The sequence below is a fragment of the Cervus elaphus genome, chromosome 9 (genome assembly GCF_910594005.1).
Source record: "Cervus elaphus chromosome 9, mCerEla1.1, whole genome shotgun sequence".
NCBI lineage: Eukaryota > Metazoa > Chordata > Mammalia > Artiodactyla > Cervidae > Cervus > Cervus elaphus.
In genome coordinates this window covers 62,372,611-62,397,753 of record NC_057823.1, presented here as the reverse complement: position 1 = coordinate 62,397,753, position 25,143 = coordinate 62,372,611, and the positions used below count along the sequence as shown (strand labels likewise).

General features: G+C 39.2%; 1 protein-coding gene across 7 annotated transcripts; it reads right to left on the bottom strand.

The window, feature by feature from the left end:
- Positions 1-1,389: 1,389 nt before the first annotated feature.
- SLC26A2 (solute carrier family 26 member 2) lies at positions 1,390-24,964 on the bottom strand. 7 transcript variants are annotated; one of them, XR_006342764.1, is made up of 6 exons: positions 24,728-24,964; positions 22,717-22,785; positions 12,365-12,544; positions 9,936-10,644; positions 3,059-8,456; positions 1,390-2,269 (listed from the first exon to the last, which is right to left on the bottom strand). XR_006342764.1 is itself a non-coding variant. In XM_043913267.1 (6 exons), exons 5-6 carry the CDS (start codon positions 10,617-10,619, stop codon positions 6,936-6,938), a joined length of 2,205 nt encoding a protein of 734 aa, XP_043769202.1. In that variant the 5' UTR covers positions 10,620-10,644; positions 12,365-12,544; positions 22,717-22,785; positions 24,019-24,237; positions 24,728-24,964; the 3' UTR covers positions 3,542-6,935. The 7 variants fall into 7 exon arrangements, 6 of the variants coding, with proteins under 6 accessions (XP_043769202.1, XP_043769203.1, XP_043769201.1 ...); XM_043913267.1 differs by lacking the exon at positions 1,390-2,269 and adding an exon at positions 24,019-24,237 and having other exon boundaries at positions 3,542-8,456; XM_043913268.1 differs by lacking the exon at positions 1,390-2,269 and adding an exon at positions 24,019-24,204 and having other exon boundaries at positions 3,542-8,456.
- Between the last annotated feature and the right edge of the window lie 179 nt (positions 24,965-25,143).

The following is a 25,143-nucleotide window of genomic DNA, read 5'->3' as shown; positions in this document are numbered from 1 at the left end:
AGGTAAACTAGTTAGGCTGTGACATCATCCCAAAGAGAAACGATATACATTGATGGCAAGGAAGAGGTGTTGGACTTCAGACTTGTCAGGTAGATGGCTTTGGTGTGAGAGATGAAGAGGAATGTTCTAGAATTTCCCAGGATTCTGGCTTGAGTAGCTAGCTCATGCCATAATCAAGAGAGGTTAAACAGGAGGCACTTGGAGATATGCTGCTTATGAGATGCCCATGGGATCCAGGTTGAACTGTCCAGTAACAGCTGTGGAGATTTATACACAGACAGACATGCTGGTTAGTGTTTAGAAATGTCAGGCTGGAAATTATGTTTGGCTGGCGTTAGCATACATATAATAAGGGAATTAAAGCCATAAATGTGGATGCAGTCACCAGGGGAGAGCTTACAATGCAAGCTGTTTATGATATGAGGGTCCATGAACCAGCCTTTTTTTTAATAATCAAGTGTCTGTACATACATGCACATGTGGCTGTTTCTCCAAGAAGAGCCATACTTTGATCAGTTACAGTGGATCTGGAAATTCAGACTTTAAGCAGTAGTGCTCTATGAGGAGAAACAAGGCCAAGGGCACACGCACTGAAAGGACCGATAGGATAGCAGAGCCCTCCAAGTTGGTTAGAGGAGATGCTAGAGAAGGAGTGTGTGAGGCACTGCAGGGGCTCTGGATCCTAGATGCTGCGTGCAGACAGTTACACACTCCTTCACCCTGTGGGGTAGGTATGAGTTTAGGAGCAGAATGCCCAGGGTTACCAAAGTACTGCCAAAGGAAGACTGAAAACTCTCCTTAACCCTATACACACACTCCCACTTCTCCACAGTTGAGAGGCAGATGAGGGGGGACATTCCGAGAGGCTCTCGGCAGGGATGGGGAGGGGTTGGTGGTATAGAGTCGTCCTTACAAAGTGGAACGTGCTCCAGTCAGGAACGGCACTCCCACTTCTCTCACTTAGCTGGTATAAGGTGTTAGCTGCAATTTGATGAGGAAAATGTACTTCAAAATTCAGTGTTCTTCAAAATACAGTAGTAAAACATAAGCCAGGTTTGAGTTTTCTGATTTCAACACAGTAACGAACAGGAGTCATGCAACATAAGAACTGGCAGACTCTTTGAGCAATCCAGTCCTCTTCCCCTATTTCACTGACAGAAAAATTGAGTCCCTAAATGGGACTCAGGACCCCAAAGCAAAGAGGAAAGAACTAGGCTTTTTTATGCTTTAAGACTTTCTGTAAGGACAAATACTTTTGTCTGGTGGGAAAAATGAATGACTAAATCACCCTCCAAATGTAAAGAGATGGTATTTTAAAATTCACTGGTGACCTAAATGTGCTTAGTTAGAAACACTTCCCTCTTGCACTTGAATAATTTATACACAATATTTTGTTAGCATAACAATTTATTAGCAGACAAATGAAATGACACCTCGAGATCTCAACATATACAGGATCTTATTAATAAACATCACAAACAGATCCCAGAAGAAAAGGAGCTGCTATTAACCAATTGCCCCCTCTCTTGAAATAGGCTGTAATCCATCAATACCTCATCCTCAATCCATGGAGGATTAAGCATGACTTATGTAGAGTAGCATCAAGGCACTTGTTTTAATTTAAACAGATATACATACATGGTATAAAACACATTCCCAAAAGTCATTAGCCTTGAATAAACTGGAAAAAAAAAAAAGCAGTATACTTTTTTAGTGAATAGACAAGACTGAGAATTTAAGTTCATTCAGCTCTAATCCTAATATTGACTTGTATATAAAACTGAAAAGGAGACCAAAAAAGGTAGCGTTTTATATAGGTTGGTTTGTTCACACTAATTTGAGGAATCATGGCAGCATCAGAACTCAAACAGTAACTCCCCAACTGATTTGAATTGAAAAGGCAAGAGCAAAAAAAAAAGAAAAGGCAAGAGCAATTTCATTCCAAGTAATTTATTATTTTAGGGATGGGGATTGGGGTGTGGGAAGAGAACTTCCCTAAAATAAGTTTCTTTAAACTGCAGTTAGAGATCCTTTGTGCCTAAGGATGCTTGTCTGTTTGCCTAGTAAAAACCCTTTGTTAGAAATTCTGTCATTGGTATTTTTAATAAGATTACAATTATTTGGCCAATTTCAGAGTCATAATTCAAGTCCAAGAAAGGTTATTCAAAGTTCCAATGTAGATTTATAAACGTGGTGGCTCCAATATAGGCATAGTGTCCTTCATTATTCCAGTTTTCATTATTCAGTATCTCCTTCCTATTTTACATCACTAGGAGAAAAATATACACAAGAAAAAAGTCTACTATTTGGTATATGCTTATTTTACTTTCCTAACTGTATTAACATGTTTACTTTAAAATTTCATGTGCAAAACACTTGTTTAAAAAATAGTCCTTGTCAAGATAAAAACTACCTTATAGAAATAAATTTCCCCCACTTCTATGTTTAAATTCTCCATTTCTAAAGTTACTAACATCTTTTTTAAAAACCTAAAATTGTATATAGTATTTCAAAAGTATTTTACTTTAATAATGATAATAGGCTATAATAATAAACTAGTTGGTATAATATTTTGGCCTACTGCATTATAATTTTCATTCTTGTTATTAGCACTTGAATGATTCCATTCATGATTTCTAAAATCCTTACTCCACAAGGAAAAAAAAAAGCCTAATTAGTTCATAGCCTAAAAGCTTTCTAGATCTAATTTCTTCCTTTTGCAGTTCTTAAAGCCGTTTCAAATAAGGCATCACTAGAACAGATAAACGGAGAAGGCAAAGGCACCCCACTCCAGTACTCTTGCCTGGAAAATCCCATGGACGTAGGAGCCTGGTAGGCTGCAGTCCATGGAGTTGCGAAGAGTCGGACATGACTGAGCGACTTCACTTTCACTTTTCACGTTTATGCATTGGAGAAGGAAATGGCAACCCACTCCAGTGTTCTTGCCTGGAGAATCCCAGGGATGGGGTCGCAGAACAGATAAAATAGTAGTGGAAAAAAAGAGAAACATCAAAGAACAGAAAAATTAAAGTCTGAATCCTATCGACTGGATCCTTACCTTGTCACTGTGCAATCATTCCTTGAGCAGAACAGGGGCATCCTTGTTTGCCTCAGTTGCCTGCCTTCCATTCAGACATCAGTCCAGGTTCAGCTTAGGCCCTCCATAAAGCAACTCCAAGTACTGCCATGTGTTACTAGAAAAGTTAGCATATAGCCCACGTACTGGATTTAAGTTCCAGCATCTGGCCAGGGCCCTGGACTCCTGCTTAGGTCCTCAGGATATATTTGAGGTACTGTCTACAATGATGTTATGGCTCATCTATAGGAATACATAGAGGAAAACAATTAAGAACATAAATAAGGAGCACAGAGCTTGAATTTATCATAACTTCCAGGTCTGACTTAAGTTCCCCAAAAATTCACTACAACCCTAGTCTTTTATATTAAGCTCAGGGCTAACACCTCAGTGTTCTTAAGTGACTAATTATTAACAGAATACCCCTGCAGGGAATTACTTTTCTTGTTAAAATGTGGTCATAAGCATTAGGATAGTCTGATGAACTCATCTAATATATTGACACAGTTTAAAGATCACCGCTTACCATGCTATAAATTTACCAATAAATTTTGGTTTCAGTGTCTACTGATGTTTAAAAGCTATGTCAGTTTATCCAAATTTTGCTCCTTAAAAAAGTCAATTAGTTGTGAAGTAATTAGCCTCCAACTAATAAAAAATAAAATAAAATAAAATAAAAATAAATAATAAAGTAAATGTGAAAAAAAAAAAAAAGTCAATTAGACATCTGTCAGTTTTACTGCTATCAGAGGCTACAGTCACTCAATCGAGAGCTCTGCAGTAGGTCAACCCCGGCTTTGGCCTCAACCTTGGCTACCGGCTCTTTCACTTTAGTGAATTTGTGCACTCCCCTTCTAGAAGCAGAATCCAGTTCTGAGTCTGCTCTCACAGTATGCTGTGGCTCTAAATCCTGGTCTCCCTGCTTATGGACAGTCATGTATGACGCTAACCAGGGCTGAATCCTATTCATCTGAGGCCCTCTTCTTTTCTCCCTTGCTTGGTCAGAGATCACCTTTTTAATAGTCTATTCCCTTCACCTCTCTCTTGAATATTACCCTTTGATTCTAGGTGAACTCTACCTCACTCTGGCTGTATGAGTTTTAACCATCAAGAGTGTACATATATTTCAATTAAATGACCATTGTAAGATATTCAGAATTTTGTACATTCATCAATAAGCAATACAGATACAGTTAGACTGTAAAGTTCAGAGTAAGCAAGACATTTTTGTGTCAATGAAGTGTGTAAAATATCACCTAATCAACTAAATCAACCAAACCTTTGAGCAAGAAAGCAGATTCCTTTGGCTACGGTTTCAGGCTTGATTCCTTTAAATACCAGCAATCAAAAAATCTTAACATGAAAGTACAGGCAGATTTCAAACCAAGCAGACAAGGTAAGTATTAAATTCTAGTGTATCTTCAGTATTTTTACAAATGGCTTTCAAAAGCAGATCTCTTACTTGTTCAGGTAGGTAGGAGAAAAACCAGAACACAATTCAAGAATCTGCTAACTGCATAAAGTTCCATAATTGTTTATATCTACATTTTGGACAGAAATGGGAGGTAAAGGTCAAAGCCTGTTATTTTGTCCTTTTAAGAGATTTTCTAAATTCTTTGGACTCTTTTCTAATTTCCCCATGGTAGGGTTTGCTAAATTATAAAGTCATCTTGAACATGTACTCATTACATGTACTCTGAACGTGGCATTAGAGAACATGAACATGTACTCTGTCACATGGCATCAGGTATTTACCATGATCTGGATTCAAACTTGGCTCCGGTGAGGTATAAGACCGGGTTGAAAACAAATGACAACCAAGATACTTTGATTTTACTATTCCTATTCCTAAGACTGGAGAGACAGAGCAAATATTTGCTACAAACAAGAAACAAAAGAGACACAAATACCAACAGCAGTTAACATTTCTGCAATTCAAGACTTAAGTTCTAAAAGGATGTCAAAACTCTAAGGACACTATTACATTTAATCGTGATGTCAATCACCTCAAGGAGAGAAATCTAGCTCCTGAGAAACTGCTTTGTTTTAATGATAGAAAGGCATTTTTCATGTAAACTGATGGCAGAGCTCTATCAAAAGAAAACCAACACTGCAGTTTATGGAGCCAATAAGAAAGATGTTTAAAAGTCTCCCACTTCAGTAGATGCGTTATACATAGGGTTTGTTTCTCATAAACATACTGTTTAGAATGTAGGAGAATGGGTTAAAGATGATTTTGCAATTTTGTAGTTTTTATCTTGTTTGTTTAAAATGGCGTGCTAAACGTTTCAGTCTCATATAAACTAGTCTCCTAATCCTAAGTTTGGAAAATCTGTTTTCTTCCCTCACCCATAAAGGTCCAGATACAGAACTATAAGCTTTCAATGTTGGACATACTTTTCCAAAGGAAATATTTTTGTACCACACTAGTGACCAGATATGATAAACAGTACATCCCCAGAACCTGGGTTATATGAATGTGATGCTTCTAAATCCTTTTACACAATAGTTTTAGGTGGCCCAAAGAGCGAAAAGTAGTCACTGTCATCAGTATTTATTATACATCAACAGGGTGCGTAGCAGTAAGATTACTTTGTTTTCACTAAAACAGCTACAATTATTGATGTTCTTTTGGAAGCATTCTGTCACTTCTGTGCATTTTTCTCCATTGGTCACAATAATTTTTTTTCTTACAGAGTAAAAATGAATAGCAGCTTCTCAAATATGAGAAAGACAGTCAATTCCCAGCTGACTCTCGCTAAACAAGGGAAGGAAAGAAAAATTCACTACTAAATAAACAAATTATTAAGGGAAGAATCTGTTTAAACAACTTAAGGGAAGTTGTCAGTCATTCTTTTTTTTGCAATCTGTCCGGAACAGTTTGCCTCAACGTCACTTAAAAGGCTACATGAAATTGCTAAGTCAGCACCATGCCTTCTGTCTGGCAAACTTGTCACTCACTGGCAATCAGACATAGCGGTTTAGAACAGATTCCATGGGAAACACACTAAATGAAAGTTAAAACAGAGCTTAATGGCAGATTAATACTCAGAAACAAGGACAGACAGGAATCACAGGAGACAGGAAGGATTCTCACTATGTTGACTGGCATGAAGAGCTCTTTTCTCACCTACTTACCCTAACCAAAAAGGCTGACTAAAAATATCACATGTATCACACCAAGAGCATCCTGTGTAATGTGGGACTGGCTGGTAGGGTTTCACAAACCTGCTCTGCCAGCAGACTCCTGATAAGACTGTGCCAGAGAGGAATGATGCTTCCCTGTAAAAAGCCAGAGATCTGACTGCCATCTGGAGAACAAAGACAGGGGCTAGAGAAGCTCAAGTGAGAACAAGCTTGTCTAATTACTACCCTACACTCCAGAAGCCTCTTGACTTGCTGTTACGAGAGAAGACATAAATTCTTTCCCTACTTCCTTTCTCCTCTCTCTCCAAAGAGCCATGCCAAACAGGCTCCAGCACCTCTTATGTACATGCCAGCTTTACCCCTTTACCTCCTGGAGAAGCAAGAGTCCAGATGCGTATCTCCTAAAACAGGATGGTAATTAAGTTTGGGGGCTACTTTACAGTTCAACAGATATTTATTTAATTCCAAGAATATCTCATATTTACGAGAAAACTTAAAAACACATTTTCTTATTTTGATTCTGCTTAACTAAAAGCTCTGCTGCCTTTGCGTATCTACAAAGGCCATCAACTTCAAAGGAAGAATTCTGCCTAGCCAAAAGGTTAAAATTTCTAGTGTGCAACAATTTCCAGTTCCACAGTATAAAATGCTACACACTTGAAATTTTAACCTATTGGCTAGACGAGATTCTTCCTTCCATCTACCTCCTCAATCAATCACTGGAAAAACTTGGACCATTGGGAACATATCTCTCTTTTTGATTCTGAGAGTCTTCTGCAAAAGTCATTGCTTCATATACACTATAAAAAAGAAGGTTTTCTTCATCCTTTTTGCAGTACTCTCCCCGGGCCAGGGAGTCCCTCACAGAGGGATTGCATTGAGCCAGCAGAACCTGGATGCCAATAGCTTCATAATCTCTGCGAACTTCTTTCAGTGTATGGATCCCTGCTGTATCTAAAAACTGTATTGCACTACAGTCAATCACTATTGTATGGAACTCTAAGGGATCATGGGAAAGTTGCACTGAAACTTCGTCCTGGATTCCACTGAATGTTACTGTTTCCCTTTTGATCTTTTTCTTTGCTGCCTTCCTCTGAGCTGCTTTTACTAAGACTGGGTTGAGAGTTTTTTTGTATAAAGCAGATTTAAAATATTCTTTGTTTACATAGTAGAGTGGGGCCACAAAGCGGAAAATCTTGATGCCTGACTTGGTCTGAAGGTTCTTGTAGGCAGACATGGATTCAAAGACTTCAGAATCTTCCACCAGGCCAAGCAATGAAGTCCTTGGCTTCTGAGTGCGGAGGATGACACAAAACATAGAAAAACAAACCCCAGTAAGCAGGCCTATTTCAGTACTGATCAGTGCAGAGGACAGCATGGTAACAAACCAGATAACTGTGTCCATTCTGCTAATCCTCCACATCTGGGGCAGATCCTTAAATTTACGTAGGGCTCCCCGGAGATTTACGATAGTTATCACACCAAGGACACTTTTCTGCAGGGAGAAGAACAAAGGAGCTATGACCAAGAGGACCAACAGAAGAACCAGAGCTGTCACCACACCAGAAACCTGAGTTTGACAGCCTGTGGATTCCTTCACCAGTGTCTTTGCAAGAGCTGCACTAGTAGTGAAGCAGTGGAAGAAGGAAGGGATGATATTGCAAAAGCCGATAGCGTACATTTCCTGATTAGCTTTGACTGTGTAGCCATGTTTCTTGGCAAACATCTCAGAAAGTGATACAGTGATAGCAAACCCAATGATAGCAATAGCTATTGCATCTACAGCCACTCTAGGAATTAAGTTCCAGTCAGGTGCTTTGGGTGGCATAAACCCAGTGGGAATATACCCAGCAATACTGGTGCTGTATTTCTCATTCAGTTTTCCAAAATGAGAGGCTAATGTGGCTGCCACAACAACAAAGAGTTCAACAGGAATTGGTGCCTTAAGCTTGGACTTGAAGCGCTCATTGAGTTCTTTGGTTGGCAGAAGAACCAGAAGGCACAAAAGGCTGGTGATGAGATCACAGATATTGGTCTTATGAATGTTTCTGAATACATGTATCCAAGTAGTGATGAGTGATCCCACTCCACTACTCCGAGGAAGGCTGAGTCCAAGGAGGTACTTGACTTGAGATGTAAGAATAGTGAAGGAGGCACCAGTGACAAATCCACTCAGCAAGGCATCAGAGAGGTAGACTGAAACAAAGCCCACTTGAAAGAAGCCCATCGCTACCTGGAAGAAAGGATATACAAGTGTTAAATATAAATGGAGAAGACCTTATAAATCCTATATTCCCCTAGCATTTCTTTGTGTGGAGACACACTACCAGAGCACCACAGAACGTCAAAGCTAGAAACAAAAACACAATCATTTATCAATCCCCTCATTTTACAAACAGAGGGCTCATTTTACTGATACTCAGAGGCCTGAACAAGTTGCCCAAGGTCACAGTGTTACTAACTAGCCCAGACAAGAAGTCAGGATTCCTACTTTCTTGTTCAATGTTTCTTAAACTTGAATAAGGTTCAGATTGCTTTGAAAAAGAAAAAGTTTCCCAAGGATCTATGAGAGATCCTAAAGATGCAAACTGGAAAAATTCTAACTTAAAAAACATTTATTTTTCTTTAAATCACATATCATTACTGTGAAAGTAAAGTTTTAACTGATAAAACAAAAAACTAGATTCACATCAAAATGGAATCACACTTTAAAAATTATTATAGAGCTCTCTTTAATCTAACTTCAAACTGAGAAACGATTTTCAGCCAGTGTACATGTGCTTATGCCATACTGCCTCCCATGTTAATTCTACCTCCTCAGAGATACAATATTTTATTTCTTTTTCTTCTTCCCAATTAATTCTTCCTCAAAATTCTAGTGTACCCTTTCTCATTCTTGGTGAGGCATACTAATGAAAAAGCAAAAATGAACTCTGAGGACACAACTCTTCTGTTAACCAGCCTCTTCTCCCTTCCCTCCTACCCAGGCACCTAATAGAGTGAGCTACTCTTCTGCGTCCCATGTTGGTTCTAAATGTCTCTAACAGAGAAGAGGGTTAATGCTGGCACTGACTCCTGAATGCCAAAAGGCACAGGCATGATGATAATGGCCAATCAGTGGATTCTGTGGAGACCCAAGAACTTCATTACTAATTCTTTTCCTGGCTGATAGTATGAAATAGAGGTCCCCAACTTGTTTCCTCCCCAACAGTCCGAGAAAACTACAAACTTTAGTGAGAGTCACTGACTAGAGCAGCAATTCTAAAAGAAAGGGGGAAGTCACCTACAGTTTAAAAAACTTGCACTCTTCCTCTCTCAACCCCCAGTCACCCTCTTGCCTGTTAGTGCTGACTCTGCCAGTAACCAACCACAAGTAACTTCAAGCAAATCTGATAGTTCTTGATATATAAAATTAAGAAGTTGAACTAGATGGTCTGAGGTCCCTTTCTGGTCTAAATTTTTACAACCAAATAATTAAATTCTGGCTGGCTGACATTCACTAGTTAAAAGGCAGCCTAAAGTTGAGAAAACAGAGGCGGCCTGATCTTACTTGTGGAGTCAAACCAGGGTTTAAATTTTGGTGCTACCTCTTCCATATCCTGGGCACTCAATGATAGCTTTATTATGATTGCTAAGATCCCTGACAGAACTGAGACTTCACGTATAGTGATTTCTTTTGCCAGAAAGAGTCACTTATTCCATCGTTTCTTACCTGATAAACTCCAGCCACAAAGGTTACAGTGCTGCCAACTATAATTGCATAGCAACTTCTGTCACATGTCTTGTCTGACATCTGGTTTACTAATGAGCTCTCATTTGAAGCAGCATGGACACTATCATAGCCAGCTATGTATAGTTCTCGGTCAACTACTTCACCAATCATAAGGCACAGTACTCCAAAAATGCCTACAGAGATGTGACGGGAGGTACCCAAAATGAAATAAATGAGGCTGGCAAAAAAAGATGTGTACAGACCATAGATAGGTTCTTGGCCAGCCAAGAGAGAATAAGCAATGGATTGGGGCACCAATAAGATGCCCACAATCAAGCCAGACATCACATCTCCTAAAATGTTTTTCTTCAGATCATATTTTGGGAGCCACTGCAAAACAGGAAGGAAACCAAAAATGATATTTTTGGCTTTGGTTGAATTGCACTGGCAACTCTTCTCTAGTTTTTTGATAACAAACTTCTTGAAGTTATTATCTGATTTCTCTTGAGGCTCTAAATAGATCCTACGGTGTCTAAAAAGATCACTGGACTCAAACTGCCGGGAGTCATTACGTGATTCCTCTTCATGCTCCAGGTGGATCCCAGATGGAGCTCTGTACTGGTCATTTCCTTTAACTGAGTCCTTGGGTGAAAGGTCATTTTGCTCTTCATTTTTCAAAGACATTTCTGGAGATAGATGTTTCAACCTCCTATCCCAGAGAAAACAGCAGGGTTAACTTATTATGTAATTCTCAGTACTCACATATTTTAACAGTCCTACTTGTCATGCATGAGAGTTAAGACGAGTTCAATTTGGGGGTAGGTATCTTTCGTTCACTCTCCTTAGTTGAGCCTCATTTGTCTTGACCCAGGAAAAAAGAATCAGACCATAAACAACCAAGTTAAAGCAAACAATTTATGGAGTACATGGCTTCCCAAAAGTATAAACTATCAAGGATTTTTCTCCACCTCTGCTGGCACCTTACGCAGTTTTTTTCCTTCAGAAACAGTATCAGGGTAGCCTGTCTCCTCCTTTCTACCTGCTACTAACTATCTTACTTTCAGGTTTTTTTACTCTAAGGAATTCTGAAAAGAGGTTCTGGTCTCAAACCTTGACATCTACCTTACCTGCAACAGTCCCTGAAACAAGGAAGATGACTGATTTTTTTTTTAAAGAGGTGGGGCCCTTTTAAAATAACCTACTAACTGTTGAAAATAAACAGAAGGGAAATGTGACACAGTAAACTTAAATATTTTGGGAAATTGAAAAAAAAAGAAAAGGACAGGATGCATTTGGATCTTTGAACATATTCTAGTTTGGTAGAAAAGAAGAGAGTTAAGGTGATAAGGGACTGTTGAAGGAAACAAACCACCAGCATGGGGTGGACTGATGGGGCAAGTGTCTGATACATGCTCTGAAAGGTTTTGGTCTATTCATTCTACTTTGTTTTGGTATAGTCACACCTGTCCTGTGTGCAGGATCTATATACATGCAAAGACAGCTTTGCTTTACTATTCCAAGTACACACTGTGAAACATAAGCTGAATGGAGGAATGATGGTGCCCAACATGTCAACCTGGAGGGCGATCCAGGTGACCCCGCATCTCTGGGTCCTAAAGCACAACACCAGTGCCACATGACCTGTCCCTAAGGACTACAGGAAAACAAAGAAGGTAGAAACAAGTAAACAGAGAGGAGGGACAACAACAACAAAAAATAAGTCTTGTAGTAAAAGAGAAGGAAAAAGAAACAGGTCTTCAGAGGAACAGAGTGTCAACTGGCAAATACTTCACCAGTGTCTTTGTGTTAGCTGTTTGCTTAGCTTAGAATGGCCATCCAACTCTTGCCTATCAAGATCCTAACCATTAAAAAAACCCAGTTAAAAATTCCTTCTCTTCTTCAAAGCACTGACCAATCTTCCTCAGTCCAAATGAATCTTAATCAACCGGCACTTCACACCTGCACTACAGTACTAACCACACTCTTATATTAAGAGTCTCCCCAGCTCCTGGGGGAAAGGATATCTTGTTCATCTTTGTAATCATCAACAATGTACAGTAACTGTGAGACAGCAGGCTTACAAAATGTTTCAATGAAGGAAAGAATAAATGAATAAACAAATTTATGAGTGTGGCCAATAAGAGGTGAAATAATATTAAATAAAGGACTCAGGGAGTTTCCCATTTCAGAACTGACAGAAAGATAGGCCCTTGTGAGGTGCCATAAGCCTAATATTGCCAAGAAGTCATAATCCAGGACCCATGACCCATACAAGCACATAGTATTTGTAAAAGCAACCCACATTAATTTTGTTTAGGATAAAAGGACTGCAGCTGGTCATCCCACTGAACAAGAGTAAAATAACAGTTACACTGATGGTCTTGTTAAATAAACAAGGAAGGAAAGAACAGAATTAGATGACTACTTACCCTGAGCAAGTCAATCAGACTGATGAAAACACACAGCAGCTCTTCATTCCTCAATGCAACTGGTCCATAACTTTCTTCTCACCTTCTACTTTCAGGCCAAGCTTGCTTGAGTGCATTCTTTATGTCATTCTATTTTGGAATACTTCTTAGTGATTTCTGAGTCAAAAGGCTTTTCCAAACCTAGGTATGCAAAAGAGGCATAAGAAAAACTAATAAAATTCAAATCTTGCCCTATATAACAGCTAGCTGGAAAGGAAAAGGTAAAAATTAATACTGGAAAGTGCGACAGAGTGATGGAAACTGTAAGGAAGAACTGAGATGAAATACGAAAAGTGAGAAACACAGTAACAGAGATAATGAATGCCTCTGACAGGACCATCCGACCTGACAAAGCCAAAGAAAGAATTGATGAAATTGAAGATAGGTCGATAGAAATTACCCAAACTAAACAGAGAAAAACAGAATTTAAAAAAAATCAAAAACAATAAGAGAACATTCAAAAGTGGTGGGGTGTGTTAAATTATCAAATTTATGCGTAATTAGAATCTCAAAAGGGGAAGACATAGAGTGGGTAGAAGGAATATTTGAAGACATAATAGTCAAGAATTTTCCAAAATTAGTGACAGACACCAAACTGTAGATCCAAGAATCTCAGAGGATACTAAGAAGGACAAATATAAAATGAAACCGAACAACATTGCACCACACACCTACACAGATTGTATTCAAACTGCTGAAAACAAAGATAAAGATAAAATTCTGAAGACAGCCAAAGGAAGGGGGAAAAAAAAACATGCTAAATATATAGGAACAAAGATATGAGTTATAGCAGACTTCTTTTTGGAAACCATATAAGCCAGAAGATGGAGTGATACTTTTATCACAGAAATATAACTGTTAACCCAGAAAAAAACATTTTTTGAAGGATGAAGAAGAAATAAAAACTTTCTCAGACAAACACGAAGAGAATTTATTGCCAGCAGACCAGCACTACCACTACTACTGCACACACACACACCAGACAAAAACTCAGGTGTGCACAAGACACAACAAAGAAATACACAACAAAGAAATAAAGTCTAGGAAATGGAACAAATGAAAATAAAATTTATTCTTTAATTAAAACTCTTTAATTGCTCTAAAAGATAACTGCCTAAAGCAAAAATAGAAATGCATTTTGTTTACAGCACATGCAAAATAAAAATTGTAACAGTACAAATTACGGTAGGCAGAATTAAGGATTCTAAGATCTTGTACTATATATGAAGTAGTACAATACTATGAAAGATGTATACTGTAAACTCAAGGGTACCCACTAAATTTTTTAAGATATAAATAATAAGCTACTTGTGGAGATAACGTAGAATTGTAAAAATTTCTCAATTAACCCAAATGAAAAATGAGACCCAAAACAGATAGAACACATTGAAAATAGCTAGCAAGATGGTAGAATTTTATTCAGACATATAAAAAATCACATTAAGTGTGATTTAGTGTGAACAGTCTAAACATACCAATTAAACAGATTGCCAGGTAAGATTTAAAAAGACCCAATTACATGCTGTCTATAAGAAACCCACTTTATAATCTTGAGAAAGAAGAATGGAACTGGAGGAATCAACCTGCCTGACTTCAGACTATACTACAAAGCCACAGTCATCAAGACAGTATGGTACTGGCACAAAGACAGAAATATAGATCAATGGAACAGAATAGAAAGCCCAGAGATAAATCCACGAACCTATGGACACCTTATCTTTGACAAAGGAGGCAAGGATATACAATGGAAAAAAGACAACCTCTTTAACAAGTGGTGCTGGGAAAACTGGTCAACCACTTGCAAAAGAATGAAACTAGAACACTTTCTAACACCATACACAAAAATAAACTCAAAATGGATTAAAGATCTAAATGTAAGACCAGAAACTATAAAACTCCTAGAGGAGAACATAGGCAAAACACTCTCCGACATAAATCACAGCAAGATCCTCTATGACCCACCTCCTAGAATATTGGAAATAAAAGAAAAACTAAACAAATGGGACCTAATGAAACTTAAAAGCTTTTGCACTACAAAGGAAACTATAAGTAAGGTGAAAAGACAGCCCTCAGATTGGGAGAAAATAATAGCAAATGAAGAAACAGACAAAGGATTAATCTCAAAAATATACAAGCAACTCTTGAAGCTCAATTCCAGAAAAATAAATGACCCAATCAAAAAATGGGCCAAAGAACTAAACAGACATTTCTCCAAAGAAGACATACAGATGGCTAACAAACACATGAAAAGATGCTCAACATCACTCATTATCAGAGAAATGCAAATCAAAACCACAATGAGGTACCATTACACACCAGTCAGGATGGCTGCCATCCAAAAGTCTACAAGCAATAAATGCTGGAGAGGGTGTGGAGAAAAGGGAACCCTCTTACACTGTTGGTGGGAATGCAAACTAGTACAGCCGCTATGGAGAACAGTGTGGAGATTTCTTAAAAAACTGGAAATAGAACTGCCATATGACCCAGCAATACCACTCCTGGGCATACACACTGAGGAAACCAGATCTGAAAGAGACACGTGCACCCCAATGTTCATCGCAGCACTGTTTATAATAGCCAGGACATGGAAGCAACCTAGATGCCCATCAGCAGATGAATGGATAAAGAAGCTGTGGTACATATACACCATGGAATATTACTCAGCCGTTAAAAAGAATTCATTTGAACCAGTTCTAATGAGATGGATGAAACTGGAGCCCATTATACAGAGTGAAGTAAGCCAGAAAGATAAAGAACATTACAGCATACTAACACATATATATGGAATTTAGAAAGATGGTAACGACAACCCTATATGCAAAACAGAAAAAGAGACACAGAAGTACAGAACACACTTTTGAACTCTGTGGGAGAAGGTGAGGGTGGGATGTTGTGAAAGAACAGCATGTATACTATCTATGGTGAAACAGGTCACCAGCCCAGGTGGGATGCATGAGACAAGTGCTCAAACCTGGTGCACTGGGAAGACCCAGAGGAATCGGGTGGAGAGGGAGGTGGGAGGGGGGATCGGGATGGGGAATACGTGTAAATCTATTGCTGATTCATGTCAATGTATGACAAAACCCACTGAAAAAATAAATTAATTAATTAAATTAAAAAAAAAAAAGAAAAGAAACCCACTTTAAATATAAAGATACAGATTATAATAAAGTGAAATGACTTACTCAATTTAGTAATTCATGTAGCTTGTAAGTAACTTAGCCAGATAATAAAATCCAGATTTTAAGACTCTAAGAATAGCTCTTTTTTGAGCATGTTACTACCCATATCACTAATTAGCTTTCTTTAACTTCACTTATCTCTAAACACTTTGAAATTCAGGTGCCCTATAGATCCCAGTTTCACCTACCTGCTACCCAAAATGACCTAGCACTGACAACAACAAACTTGTGTCCAACTCTCCTTTCTCTGTGTTCATGGCCTTGGTCCTTTTCCATCTCCAGCTCTCAAAAACTTAGGTGGAGATAAAACAGGTATTCACTCACAAGCACTAGAAGTGGAACTGATTTAGTCATCAGTTTAAATCCAAAAACTATCTATAGTCTTTTACTGATCCTAGTCACCCTCTAGAACCCTTCTCAAAAACTATGTTTTTCCCTTTTTCAAGCCTATTTTAAAATCCCAAAACAAAACTACTACTATTAAAAATTATCTTAAACTAAATTGTAGGTATGACCTCCGAATGAATTAAGCTCCTTAAGAGCAAGTTCCATTCTGGTTCATCTCTGTATCCCCTACTGTGTCCAAGTATATGCTTTCCAAAACAGGAATGAAAATATTTGCTAAATAAATAACTGAAATACAGAAAAGGTAGGATGCAAAGCAGTATTTATTTTCAGGTGGGAATATCTACTTTGGAACACATTTTTCAAGTATCCTTTTTTTTGCACAAAAATCCTCTCATTCCCTCAAGCCTGTTACCGCTTAATTATAGTATTCACCAACTGCTTCATGAAAATTAAGAAGTTATAGTATTTATCCTTGAAATATAGTTGATAGCCAGACCCCCATGTTTAAAAAGTTGAAATACCTACTATATATTCCATGAAATTCAATAAAATAGAATTCTCCTGTATCATACAGGGTAGTCTCTCCCTTTATCAACATTGATGTTTGAGAGTGAGAGATAAAAAAGGCTCAGGAGGAAAACGCTGAACCTTTCACACTATCTTGCAGGGACTGGAGAAAAATAACCAACAAAATATTTGAAAAATACATTTACACATTCATATATTAAAGTATAATGGCAGTTCAGGCAACACAGAAAGAACATTTCTGTACTTTCTTCTTTGATCAGGCACATGAAGTTGTGACCACTTAGTTCTCTTTTCCTGGTGATCAAACAGCAGCACTGGCACTGTTTTCCGTGTGAATTACTGATTCTGGGAAAGACTGAGGACAGGAGGAGGAGGAGGCAACAGAGGATGAGACAGCTGGATGGCATCACAGACTCAATGGACATGAATCTGAGCAAACTCTGGGAGACAGTGAAGGACAGGCAAGCCTGGTGTGCTGCAGTCCATGGGATCTCATAGACACCACTGAACAACTGAACAACAACAAAGAGCGCTGAACTAAAAGAGAGGACATCCCTTCTATGTAAGCCTGACAGCAGTCGGCCAACTTCTTTTTGGAATTTTGCAGATATAAGAGAAACAATGTCTACTTTTTGGTTAGTAATTATAGCATATTTTAACCAATAGTGTATATAAGACAGTTTTGCAATTTGTGAAATTGAAATGCCTTTTTGGAAGGCAATAGTCTTCAGAGATTGGTAAAGTCTCCCTCTGAAGCATAATGGTTCCATATTCATGCTTTGCTCTACTGTACTTTAGACTCTAACTGTATATTCTCTAACTGTATATTAGACAACTCACTGTTAAATAAACTCGAAGCTGCCAACTACTATGATCAGAGCATCTAAGCAGGGAAGAAATCTGCAAGAGATAAACAGTTTAGCCAGGCTTCAAGGGAACAACATACCTACCTGGGCTCTGAAGTCTGGGTCAGAGATGAAAGAATGAAGACTTGGAAAATGGATGAGGGAGAAGAAAACACAAACAGCAATAGTTCTGGGGTTGGAGGGAAAGAATGAGAAATTAGTATGAATTGTTTAAAGCACCAGGTGCACATGGAAGATCAGTGAAAGAGAAAGCGGTAAAGGTACTGTGCGGCCTTGGAACGCCAGGGAAGAGAGGGAGACTTTCCCGGGCAGGTAGTGCGCGAGCCCTGAAGGTTTTTGAGAAAATCACTTACTGTATCACTCATTTGATAATCATTATCTATTATCTCATTACATCTTCTGGTCTGTTATGCGGTTTAATTCTTTTTCAACTAAGTAATTAGTATTTTACTTTTCTGCCCTTTATGAATAAAAATTAGTTTTAAGATTATTTAAAAACAAAAAAACTAAACCATAAAGAGGTAAAACCAAGACAGAGTCTCCATTTACACAGTTCCATCTGATCCTGTAGCTCACTGTTGTCAGATAAGTTCAGGGAAGATCATGACGTTGTGCAGCCTGAGAAGCTAAAAGGATGAGCTAAAGCTTCTGTATCCAGCTCCATCCCATCCACAGGTGCCTGCAACCAGGATGGCTCAGCTCAGCCCAGGCCACTGATCCAGGACACAGACTAAGAAGTTCAAACACTATGAGATGAAAATTTAGACCTATCTTTGTTCTGTGGGCCTGCAACCCCTGCTTACTCCACAAACGTTCCTAAGTGTCAACAAGCCTTCCAAGGATGGACTGGTTAACTTTCTATGTGAGCTCCTAGAGACTGAGTACTGGTCTCCCCATCTACTCTTAGCTAACCACGTGCTAGACACAGTGCATCAGAACCTAGACTACAAATCCAAGGGTCAATTTTGCTTTTGCTTAACCCCCCCACATACCCCTCCCCCCACCCCCCAATCTGCTCTACCTTAAATATATCCATCCTCTCCCCACTGTCCAAAGTATCTGGAATCCAGTCACTTCTTACTTCCCTCCACCATCAGATCTCAACTGGGCTACTCCAACAGCTAATAATATCTAAACCCTGTCCAAGTCTCCATCCTCATTTCCTACTGGTCTTCTTGCTGTTACTGGAACATGCTAAATACATGCCAAGTTGATTCCCTTCTTAAGGTCTCTGCACTTGCTCAACTCCTCTGCCTGGAACAAACACACTCAGATCTGGCAGGCCTTTTCTCATTCTTCAGGCCTCAGCTTATATATCATTTCCATACAATGGCCTTCCTTGACCATAACAAATAATATTGCCACTCCTATCAAAAATCCTTATCTGGTTTTATTTTCTTCACAGCACTTTCATATACTTTTGAAATTATATTGTGCATTTATACTTTTAAAAAATATTATTTATAGTCTTTCTCATATCTACTGTATCCCCAGTAAGAACAATGCTTAGCACATAGTAGGAGATCAGTAAATTCATATGAAAATGAATAAGAAACCCAGTTTCCACCCACAATCAGTGGGTTAAGACAGATTTATAAACAGATAAACTATAACACTCTAAGTGCCATAACAGAGGTTTGCCATAGTCTGAGAGTAGAGAATAGGCTATAGGCCAGTGTGAGGAAGTTGCAAAGTAGGTAAGAAAAGAAAAGAAACTCAGGCAAGTGGGAGGTCCCAGAAAAATCCAAGACCCAGGAAAAAGTCACCTAGATTGCCAGATTTCTGGAGTGAAACTGCAGAAGGTAAGACTGGAGTGCAAGACAGATCCTTATGTAATCCCAAGAAGCCTGGACTTCATCCTGTAAGCTATGACGGACAAAGACATAAACTCCAAGACAGTGCAGGGAAGGTTTGATATTTCAGAGGTGCAGCTAGACAAAAGATGATGCTTGTACGAAATGGACACATCTAAGATGAATTCTGAGGGGGACTACATAAAAGGATAGTGCACGGGACTATGGAGGAGAGAATGGAAAGATAGGAAGTAACAAAAAGGTTGCCTTATATTTCATAGGTTTGAGATTTTTAGATATCCAAATGAGAATATCCAGTAAGCAATTAGGAATGGGCATTTTGGGGACTTTCCTGGTGGTTCAGTGGTTAGGACTCTGGCCTTCCACTACAGGGGTCATGCATTTGATCCCTGGTCAGGGAACTAAGATCATGCATGCTGCATGGTGTGGCAAAAAAAAAAAAGAAAAAAGAAATTTGGGGGTGTCAAGCATAGGAGAGAAGCCAAAATTGAAAAAAATAAATGAGGAGGGGGAGAGAACATAGATCATCAGCACATAAACAGAATCTCATTTTTCTCTGAATTCTCACCGTTCGGATGTTCAATAAATGTCTGCTGAATATACATTTTATCTTTTCAACTAGATTAAAAATTATTCAAAGAGCTACTTTATGCATTTTGTGAACTCTCACAATACCTTGCATAGAACTAGGCACCCAAGATGCATGTACTAAGATTTCTGTTGATGGATAGATTCGTTTTTATTTTTGAAAGTTATTTTAACAAAAAAGTTTTATTCAAAAATAATTTTTAACTTTGAAACATAACTGATGCACTGCATTAGGAATGTAAAATGGTAGAAACACTGCAGAAAAAGTTTGGTAGTTCCTCAAAGAGTTACACAGAATTACTATATAACCCAACAATTCCACTCCTAGGTATATCCCCCAAAGAACTAAAAACAGGGACCAAACATCTGTACACAAATGTTCACAACAGTGTTAGTCACAATAGTCAAAAGGCAGAAATAACCCAAGTATCTGTCAATAGATGAATGGAAAAAAAACTATGGTCTAGGCCACACAATGAAACATTACTTAGCCAATTAAAAGAAATAAAGTTCAGATACTCTTCATCTACAGCACAGATGAGTGAAAGAAGCCAGACACAAAAGGACAAACATTATATAATTCCACTTATATACTTAATGCTACTGAACATTTAAAATGGTTAATATGGCCAATGTTATGCTATATATATTTTAATATACACAAAACCAGGAGCGAGCATAGAATTGCATCTTACACTATACATGAAATGATATTATATCACTTGAAGGCAAACTGTAATAGTTACAGATGCTATAAACTCTAAAGCAATCCCATTAATAACAAAAAGTTTTGTGTTTTTTTTTAATAACAAAAAGTTAAGGCTAATAAACAATGGAGATAAAATGGAATCACAGAAAATACTAAATAATTCAAAAGAAGACAGAGAAGGGTGGACTTCTCTGGTTGTCCAGCAGTTAAGACTCCATGCATCCAGGCTGATTCATGTTAATGTATGGCAAAAACCACTACAATATTGTAACTTGCCTCCAACTAATAAAAATAAATGGAAATAAATAAATAAAAGCTTAAAAAAAAAAAAAAAGACTCCATGCATCCAATGCAGGGGATGTGGGTTTAATTCCTGGTCAGCGAACTAATATCCCACATGCCATGTCGTCACAGGCAAAAAAAAGAAAGAAAAAAAAGACAGAGAAAGGGATATAAACAGTTACTATATAAAATAACCTCAATCTAAAGTTTGTGGAAAACTTGAGAAGTCTTAACATTAACCTAATATTAATGTGAACAAAAAGTCTCTTTTCCTAAGTGGAAAATCTCAGTTAAACTGGGCTGGAATAGGTGTGGACTGTGTTGTTTGGAAATAATTTTCCAGTACTCACACAGCTTTTAAGCAGTAGAATCATGATGAGAATCAAGACCTGTCTGATTCAAATCTACTCTCTGTCTCTGAATGGCTTATTTTGAAACCTTTCAAATATTCAGAGAAGTTGAAAGAATGATACATGGAACACTGGTTATTCATAACTCACCCATTTAACAATTTACCAATTGTTAATGTTTTGCTATATCTGTACTACTTTTGCACTCTTTACACATACCAGTTGGTTTGTTTGGTGATTTTTCTCTCAACTATTTGAAAGTTGCAGACACATTTCAGCCTTAACACTGAATAGAACCAATGTTTTTAACCACCATCCCATGCTGCCTCTTCTTCAAAAGTATTCATTAACAACATGACATCAAATCATTTGGATACACTCTCCAAAAATCTGCAATAACTCTCTACCTCTTTGAATATAGTCAAATAACTTTAGTCTTCTGTGAATAAGCCTGCAGCTCCCTTTCTCTTGCTTCTTTTCATGCACCAGTGTTCCAATCACCAGTCCATGAAAATACGAAGCAGTCTTTGTCCTTTGGGGCCCTTGCTCATGTCATTCCTTAGTCTGGGATGCCTTTCCCTTCTCTCTCCATCTGTCTTGGTCCTTTTTCTAATCTTTTAAGTCCCACCTCAAATGCCATAGAAGAAGGGGGCTGAAATTTCACAGGCTATGTTTCTCCAACAAATGACATGACATTTAGCACTCAAGTCGCTCAAGTTTACATGTCTCTCAAACATGAGTACCATTTCAGGACAGACACCAAGTCATCCTAGTGTCTACATACCCAGAATCTAACACAATGCCTCCAACTTGCTATGTATGGCTATAGATTTATGATTATTGAAATGAAGAAACAGGTGTAGTTCCAAGTAAATATAGTAAAGACAAAAAGAAAAAATTCCTGGACTTCCTTGATAGCACAGTGGATAAGAATTTGCCTGCTAATGCAGGGAAGATGGGTTTGATCCCTGGTCTGGGAAGATTCCACATATGGAGGTAACCCCGTGTGCCACAACTAATGAAGCCCATGTGCCTAGAGCCTGTGCTCCGCAAGAAGAAAAGCCACTGCAATGAGTAGCCTCTGCTTACCGCCACTAAAGAAAGCCAGTGCAAAGCAACCAAGACCCAGAGCAGTCAAAAATTTTAAAAAATAAATAAATAATTTTTAAAAACCCTCCTGGGGCTTCCCTGGTGGCTCAGTGGTAAAGATGTTTGCCTGCCAATGCAGGAGATGTGGGTTTGATCCCTGATCCAGGAAGATCCCACATGCCTCCAAGCAACTAAGCCTGTGCGCCCCAACTATGAAGCCTGTGCTTAGAGTCCGTGCTCCTTAATAAGAGAAATCACTGCAATGAGAAGCCCAAGCACCACAACTAGAGAAAAGCCCCTGCTCGCCACAACTAGAGAAAAGCCTGAGCAGCAACGAAGACCCAGCACAGCCAAACTTCAATAAATAAATAATTTTTAAAAATTCCCTACTTCTCAGTTATCACAAATGATTGACAATGTCCATTAATGTCTGTGATACAAAAACCACCACCACCACAGGGCTTATATCAGTAGGATAAGCACTATGATATATTGTTTCTCTTATAAAGTCCAGTGTAAGACAAAATAATAAAATACCCAAGAGGAAAATAACTTACTGTAAAACCTTGGTAAAATAATTAAATAGTTCCTTGCACAGCACTTCACTGCTTTCAAAAAATCTTCACCTAAGAAAAAAAATTTTTTAATAAAAATTTAGTAAGATTTCATCAACTTCTTCCACTTGCCTTCTCAGTAAATCTGAAAACAGAGTACGAATTCCTATTCTCCAGTATGAGAAAAATCAGTTTAGTCACTTGTTCAACTGGTAGAACCAGATTCTCAATCCTCATTTTCCAATTTCCAAGCTTAGCTCTCTTCCAAAATACCACACGGCCCCCAAATTTGTTTCCTTGCTCAGAGGTCTTAGGAGCTAGTTCAGAGCAGTAATTTTGTGGCCAACTACTCAAACTCATTTCTGAGTCTATTATTAATTTTAATAATTAATGCAGTTTGCAACTGTATCCCCTGTACCTTGAAACATGTACAGCACCTAATAAGAGCTTAACAAATATTTGTTAAGCAAATGGATGAATAACAGTTTAAGAGCTATGTTGGTGGAGAAAAGGGAATTACTCTTCCCCCTCCACCCTCATACACCATAACCAAGTTTGTGTCAAGAAATTAGTTTGGCAAGCATCTATCTGACAGTTTATACCCATTAAAAGTAACGTCAATGCTCAAAACGACCCCTAGTGAATCTAATTTAGATCTTGTCAAATCCCAATACATCATCTCTAGATTTTCCTCCAGGAGGCAGCAAATTATATTACAATGATACCCAACATGGAGATCTGTTAAGATGCAGATTCTCAGACAAACCCAGGGATGAGATTCAAGACAGCCCCTTGGGTGATTGAGCCAGTAAGTAGACTGTGGGCCATATCGGAAGAATCACTAGGTATGTTCTGAAGTCAGAAAGAACTCTAATCAGATCCCAGTCTCACTGTTCAACATCTGTATGGCATCAAGTGAAAAACTTCATTTCACTCAGCAGTAATTTCTCACCTGTAAAATGGAGATAACATTACCTAACTTAAAGTGTTGTTTTAAAACGAAGCCAAGTAAAGTACCTAGCACAGTGCCTGGCACATAGCATTTGCTTAAAAAATGACAGCTGCTAGTCTTCATCCTTTGAGATTACTGAAGAGGAAAAAAAAAAAAAGGACTTATTTCTCTCCAGCAGCTTTGGCTCTCCATTTCTTATTCACTCAACTTTTGAAGACAAGAACTTCTGTTTAATCCACTATTTGCTATCACATTAATTCTGGATTTCACATAAAGAGCCCTAGGAATGAGGGAAAAAGCTTCTAGAATGAGTGCCAGAAAGGAGTTTTAAGACTTGAATGCTTCTAACTCACCGTAGTCCAACAATCTGCGCAAAGAAGGGGCCCAGTCTAATAGCCTTTGAGTCTGGAAGAGCTGGGTCCAAGTCCTAGCTCTGCAAATGACTTGCTGTGCGACTTTCGGCAAGGCTCTGTCCCTTTCTGTGTCCTTTCAGTGTCTCCGTCTCACCAGCGAAAGGATTTCAACTTCAGTCCATGCGTCTCAAAGAAGTAGAGGTCTGATTTGTACTTAACCTGGTGTGTAGTTTTTAAAACCAAGATAATCAAGTCCTCTCTCCTGCCCAAGGCTCAGTGTACCCATCTAAAGTGGTGAAGGTGGCCCTCATCTTCTCGGTCCTGCTCCCAGATATCTGGGTTCCAAATGGCACAACGAGGACTTCGGCGGAAGAGCCGCACCTTTACCTACGAGCTGAGGAGCACCCAGCGCGTTCTATGGGGTGAAGGACAAACAGACCTCAAGCGCAGAAGCTGGGTCGGGTTCACTGGGTGGGGATGTGGGGCTTCGATGCTGGCCCTGCCTCCGCCCCTGCCGACAGAGGAAATAACCCCGAGGCACGCCCACCTCTCACGGCCCAGCCACTACTGCCCGCAGCGACCGTCGGCGAGGGGGTCCTCCCACCACACGTGAGACACAGGCGAAGACGACTCCAAGAGGAGCCAGCTGACCGCGCGGAGGCCAGAACATCTCACTCTCCCCGGTCTCCAGTCCCTCCCTTCGCCTCACCTCTCGAGTCTCGGCCGCACCGAGCGATCCGGCTCCAAGGCGCGTCCTCCGCTGTGGCGGGACCGAGGCGGTAGCGTGGCGCAAGCGGAGGTAGCCCACTCCCGGGCCGGCCTCCCTTTAACCCGCCAGTCCCCTTGCCCGCCCATCGCCCGGCCCCAGGAGGAGGTGTGGCCCGGCCGGGCGGGACTGAGGCGAGCGGTGAGCAGGAACCGGCCGGGAAGTGCGGAAGGCGACTATAGAGCGAAAAGTCAGCTTGCGCAGTCACGTGGCACTGCGAAAGAGCGACGCGGCTATCAGCCAATGACGAGGCCAGAATTGGCAAGAGTTCCGCCCCCAAGCCGCTTTCCTCCTCGCGATTGGCTGTCCTGTACAGAAGATGCCACGCGTTCCTGATTATAAAGGAGATTTAGTGTGTT